The sequence below is a fragment of the Sander vitreus genome, chromosome 18 (assembly GCF_031162955.1).
Source record: "Sander vitreus isolate 19-12246 chromosome 18, sanVit1, whole genome shotgun sequence".
NCBI lineage: Eukaryota > Metazoa > Chordata > Actinopteri > Perciformes > Percidae > Sander > Sander vitreus.
The window spans coordinates 23,158,043-23,164,042 of NC_135872.1; the positions used below are offsets into that span (position 1 = coordinate 23,158,043).

Genomic DNA, 6,000 nt, shown 5'->3' on the forward strand with positions numbered 1-6,000 from the left:
TCTGGGATCCACTATATCCCAGGACCTAAAGTGGGAGCCCAACACTGAGACCATCATCAAGAAGGCCCAGCAGAGGAGGTACTTCCTGCGCCAGCTCAGGAAGCTCAACCTGCCTAAGGAGCTGCTGATCCACTTCTACACAGCCATCATCCAGTCTGTCCTCTGCACGTCCATCACTGTCTGGTTTGGATCTGCCACCAAAAAGGACAGGAGCAGACTACAACGGACAGTTAGGACTGCAGAAAAGATCAACGGTGCTAACCTGCCCTCCATTCATGACTTATGCACTTCCAGAGTCAGGAAACGGGCAGAAAACATCACTGCAGACCTATCTCACCCCGGACACAACCTGTTCCAGCTTCTCCCTCTGGTAGGCGCTACAGATCACTGTACGCCAAAACCAACAGACTCAGGAACAGTTTCTTTCCACAAGCCATCACTCTGATGAACAGCTGACTTCTGACTCACAGTGTCAGGTTCAATTCCTGTGCAATAACCCAGCAACACTGTCTCTAATCAGCACCTGTTTACTGGTTCCACTTATTATTTATTCATCATTCTCTATTTCAGAGCTGTTCATACTGTTCATATTGTAACATAATACTTATATATTAACATACTACTTATTTATTCCAGCATCCTTTGCACTATGTTCCATAATTAAAATAATACTAATTTATCATAAAAATAATTTACTCCTGCACACTTTGCACTCTTCATTACACTACTGCCTCAACCTGTCTATATTGTTTCTGTTTATAGTGTGTATATATTGTTTGTTTTTGTTGTTAGTTTTGTATGAGTAAGCACATTGTGAGCAATGTATAATCCAAAGCAAAATTCCTTGTATGTGTCCTCATACCTGGCAAATAAAGCTGATTCTGATTGTGAATATAGCATAGACAGTTATCAACACTGCACTTTTCTGATCAGTTTAACCCCACCCATGCAGGCTCCCAACTCTGCCGGCAGGCTGTCATGTCAGCTGTGTTTTTACCCTTTCCTCACTTTATAGGTACACTGTAGGTGTGTGAATGTTCTTCAGAAGGAATGCCTGCCGTAATATAGTTAGGCTTGTTTTTCTTCTTGCAGAGACTACAGAGGGGAAACAGGTGTTGTGTCGATAAAAGCAGGTGAGAGTATGTTTCTTCTTATTAGATCCTACCACCAGAATAACCACAGAACATTAGATTAGATTACATTAGATTCAACATAATTGTCATTGTGCAGAGTACAAGTACAAAGACTACGAAATGCAGTTTGCGTCTAAACAGAAGTGCAAAAAAGCAGAAGAGTGCAATGTGATATTCAAGTATAGACAGGTGGTGCATAGACAGGACAAGAAATATATAGCAGTGTTATAAGAGCAGAATAAATATGGCTATGTAATATGAACAGTGTATGAACAGATATGTGCAATGTAGTAGCAGTGACATTATAATAGTAGTAAGAATAATATAGATATATGCAGTGTATTATGCCTTGCAGTGTTACTTTAGACACATATCATTGCAAATCGTTTGTGTTGACATAAGGTGTGTGCAACGTGTTTTTGTGCATAGGGCTGTCTCTGCTGTAGCATATACATACAGTTTCTTTGCCACAAAATCAAGGGAGATGAAAGGAAAATAGCATTTCATTTCTCTTTATTATTTCTTTATGGTTTCAAATGTTCTGCTTTTCCAGGACTAACTTGCACAAGGTCTGTTTTCATAAATCGTAAGGGCTTGAAAGACTTCAACGTGTTTGGCCAAGATCAACTCAATTCAAAACTCCCATTATAACTTTTAAGATGTAAATAGATGCAGGCAGTGACAACGACAATAAAAAGGGTAATGGTCAGGGATACAGTAGCTGTTTTCAGCAGTAGACTATCCTCAGACAGGTGGCTTTTTGTCTTCAGGTGCTTGGTGACAGGAGTGGTTCACATTCCTCTCTCTGTCTCTGGGTATGTGTTACATGAGGACGGTCAACCCGGTCGGACGGTATAAGCAGGTATTTAGTCAAACCTGTGACTAAATACCTGCTTTTCCAGTTATGGAGTTATGAGTTATGGAGAAGAATGTCTGCTTTTTCTAATGCTCTCGTGTTGTGTGTATTTATTTTATTAATATAGGGACGGTAAGCTTGTGAGTGCCAAGAGACTGCAGATGAAAATGAGCTATAAAAGTGACTGCTGTTATGTTTTACAGGAGAATTGTGCCAACAAGTCCTTCAAACCATATGACGATATCGGTCGTTTATTCCTACCCTCTAATACGACCTGGGTCCAAAATTAGCACTATCTACTACCCAATTGCTGGTAAAATATGGAAGTGGCTGGTAGATTTGCTTCACTCACTAGCCAACAAACAATACTAATCTATTGAGTGGCTGGTAAAATTTGAATATTCTTTATCCCTGGCTGGTGGATAAAAAAGTTAATTTAGCGTCCCTAGAGGTGGCAGGAAATACCACCTTATATCTAAACCAGAGAACGTATTGTTCACGGTTTTAAACACGCCGTTAATGTTGGGAAACGGCCACAGTTTGGTTAGGTTTAGGCACAAAAACTACTGGGTTATGTTTAGGCACCAACACCAAATAGTTAGGTTTTGAAAATGATTGTGGTTTACGCCTGTGATGCAGAACGTGACATAGTTCCATTTGTTCCGTAAAGATAAAAGAAACCTCGCCATTTACTTTAATTTTCAAACGGGACTCAAACCCCAGTCTCCTTAGCGAAAGTCCTGTTCGTTTGCTCTCGTCATTACTACTATGGCCACTAGAGGGCGTCATCACAATAAACGTAAATATAGGTCGTAATTGCTGCTTGAACGACTTATGTGGGCTAAACAGCAAACAAACAAAAGCTGTCTGTATGAAGTCTAACTGTTTATCTTAGTTTGCCACATATCTTAAAAGTTGGCAAATTCTTGCAAACTTAGCTGCTGGCTGAGTCGAATCAGCCCCTCCTCCCTCTTTCAGTGGAAAATCCACATGGCTAATTATTATGCATGTCGATGACATCCTCAGAAGAGGAATGAGGGCGGAGGACAGGATGAATGACTAATACTGACTGATGTCTGTGACAAATACATCTCTTGAATCTTCATTCTTTCTAAACTTCACTCAGTATGAGTTTATATGGTGACTTCACTGTTGTAAACACTGCTGTTGCTGCTCTACAAACAACATTCAGTTTCTGCTGGAAACTGTAAAGGGAAACTTAAGGCCTACTGGCATTGTTTCCCTGCATTATTTTCACACTCATTCCAACCAATGGCCAGCGAAAAATGACTTTAAAATCTCACCCTAGATCAGTGGTTCTCAACCTTTTTAAGTCGCGACCCTCCAAAATAATATGGTTGGTGTTCGAGACCCCCCCACCCCCTTCAAAAATGAAAGAAAGAGAGCTGCAAACCGGTGTAAACAGCTGTTTCTTCACACCTACACCTGCTGATTTTGAGTGATTTTTGTGAATGGGGCGTAGCACAACATTCTGGGCCCTGTAGAAAGGCATTTTCTATGGGCCCCTCCCCGCATCCATAGCTATTCATTCTAGCATCTTTTTGGGCCCCCCTCACATGAGGGCCCTGGGTGCTCAATCCCCTTTTTCCCCCGAGTCTGACGCCCCTGCTCTGCTACTTGTAAACAAATATTGCTTTGCTTTAATGTTTAGTTTTAGTTTTAGCAGCTAGCACCTAGCCTTGTCCAGTGTGCTCCAGGCTCTGTGGATTTTTGGTAAGCTTTGTGACTTTTTCTCTCTTCCTGACCTGCCTTCAGACCCCTTTCTGTGAATAAAGCTCTGAAATAACAGGAAATGTGCCAAACTCACATGGTAATGTAAAAAACATTCCTCAGTCTAGTCTAGTCATGTTACTCAATTTTTTTCTTGCGACCCCCAGGTTGAGAACCATTGCCCTAGATAGTGCTTGTCATAGCATATTGTTTCCTATTAGGCTATGAGCCATTATGATGTCTTTCTTGACAAATAACCTTGCAGTTTTCAAATATTCATTAAATTCCCAGTGGCACCCTCTTACATAAAGTAAACTCTCCTTTGTATCTTTTTTAGTTTTGTCTCCCACAGGGTGCTCTGTCCGGCAAGTCTCTGTCTGTATTTCATCTCCTCTTCCTCTCCTTTACCCATCACCCAGCCATGTCAGGCGATATTCTGCAGCGACTCAACACCTTGACCCTGAGCATCAAGCACTTCAGCCGGCTGCCCCACTTCTCGGACCTCATCCCATCTTCCTTTCCATCGCCCAGCCCCACCATTTCCGCTTCTCAGGTCCCCATTCTGTTCCAAGAGCCCTACATCCTGTCGGGCTACCGTCCCGTCCAACAGCACTGGCAATGCTACCTGTTGAGCCTCTTCCAGAGACACAATGAATCCCTGAACGTGTGGACTCACTTGTTGGCAGGTCCTGTGCTGCTGCTGCGCTGGTGGGCCAACGTAGGCGCCCTGGGGTACACCTTGGACTTAGCCTCCCTACCTCTGAGCCTCTTCCTGGTGTCTTCCCTCACCTATCTGTTCTTCAGTGTGGTAGCTCACCTCTTGCAGTCTCACTCTGAACATGCACACTACTTCTTCTTCTTCATGGACTATGTGGGTGTAGCTGTGTATCAGTATGGTTGCGCACTTGGCCATTACTTCTATACATCCGAGCCAGTGTGGAGAGAAAGTTACATTGGGCTGCTGTATCTACCTGGAGCCGCCTTCTTCGGGTGCCTCTCCTGTGCAGGCTGCTGTTTTGCTAAATCCAGGTATCAGCGCCCATATCCAATGCAGCGTAAAATCTGCCAGCTGATCCCAACCACCCTAGCATACATGCTGGTCATCTGCCCCGTAGTCCATCGCCTGTTAACTGTCTCCTGGACACAGGAGCCCTCCCTGCCCTTTCACACCCTCCAGATTGCCTCTTTCCTTCTGTCCGCTCTCTTCTTCTCCTGTCCCATCCCTGAGCGCTTCTTCCCGGGACACTGTGACTTTGTGGGTCAGGGTCACCAGATCTTCCACATACTTCTGTCCCTATGCACCATGTTCCAGCTGGAGGCTCTGTTCCAGGAATACGCCAGGCGGAGAGATACAGCACTGGAGGTATTTGGAGAGAGGCAGCTGTGGTGGGCTTGTGTATCCTTCCCCGCCCTGTTCCTTGGTGGCATCCTAATAGCACTCATCACAATGAGGCACATGACTAAGCAACTGCAGGGCAAACAAGAGAAAGACAAGTGACAAGTGTTGGTAAAGAGAAGGGACAACAGCTCATATGGCAGCTAAATATGTATCTGCCTGCCATAGCCTGTGGGACTCACAACCACTATAGGATCCCAAAATTACAGATTTGAATAGTATTGTATAGTAATTATATTAAATTGTACAAAATTGAAGTGTATCGTATGTGTAATATAATGTATTGTAGTGCAGTGTATTTTATTAGCAATCAAGTTTTTTTTTGTTTGTTCAATTACATTTTTTATTTAGTTTGCTCTATTGTCATGCCAATAAAGCTAATTGAATTGAAATTGAGATTGGGTTTAAATGATTATCTAATTACCTAATTAATATAATAATACAATTATATATCTTAAAATAAAAATGTATTTTTGCTCCTAATTTTAGGAAATATGTTAGAATAATAAACACATATATTGTAAATATCTGTAGCGAACATGCATTTTCATGCTTCTTTTTCCTAATCTGATACAGAAAACCAGAAACTGTGTGTTCAAAATGAATTGCCCGTCCAGTTTTGGACATACAGCTCCTACTTGACATTCCTGTTTGCAACAAAGGCTCTCATGGTCAACCTTGAATGATGGAGTGAAAGAGCAAATCTGGATTATGGTGTTCACCAAAGTGGACTTGCCAGTGGGATTTAGGTGAACAAAGAGGCTAGTTTAATACTAAGGCAGGGGGATAGACAAATTGGCGGAAAATCCCTCAGCAGATCCAGTTATTGTGTGTGTGTGTGTGTGTGTGTGTGTGTGTGTGTGTGTGTGTGTGTGTGTGTGTGT

The 6,000-nt window shown here is 42.5% G+C and overlaps 1 protein-coding gene across 2 annotated transcripts; it reads left to right on the top strand.

Moving 5' to 3' along the window:
• Positions 1 to 974: 974 nt before the first annotated feature.
• On the top strand, positions 975 to 6,000 carry paqr8 (progestin and adipoQ receptor family member VIII). Of its 2 annotated transcripts, none has more exons than XM_078273963.1 (2): positions 975 to 1,133; positions 4,058 to 6,000. In XM_078273963.1, exon 2 carries the CDS (start codon positions 4,142 to 4,144, stop codon positions 5,216 to 5,218), a length of 1,077 nt encoding a protein of 358 aa, XP_078130089.1. In that variant the 5' UTR covers positions 975 to 1,133; positions 4,058 to 4,141; the 3' UTR covers positions 5,219 to 6,000. The 2 variants fall into 2 exon arrangements, with proteins under 2 accessions (XP_078130089.1, XP_078130090.1); XM_078273964.1 differs by having other exon boundaries at positions 4,140 to 6,000.

Bases quoted from the DNA above. Each gene is read 5' to 3' on its own strand.
- paqr8 (XM_078273963.1), top strand. From the start codon at position 4,142: ATGTCAGGCGATATTCTGCAGCGACTCAACACCTTGACCCTGAGCATC.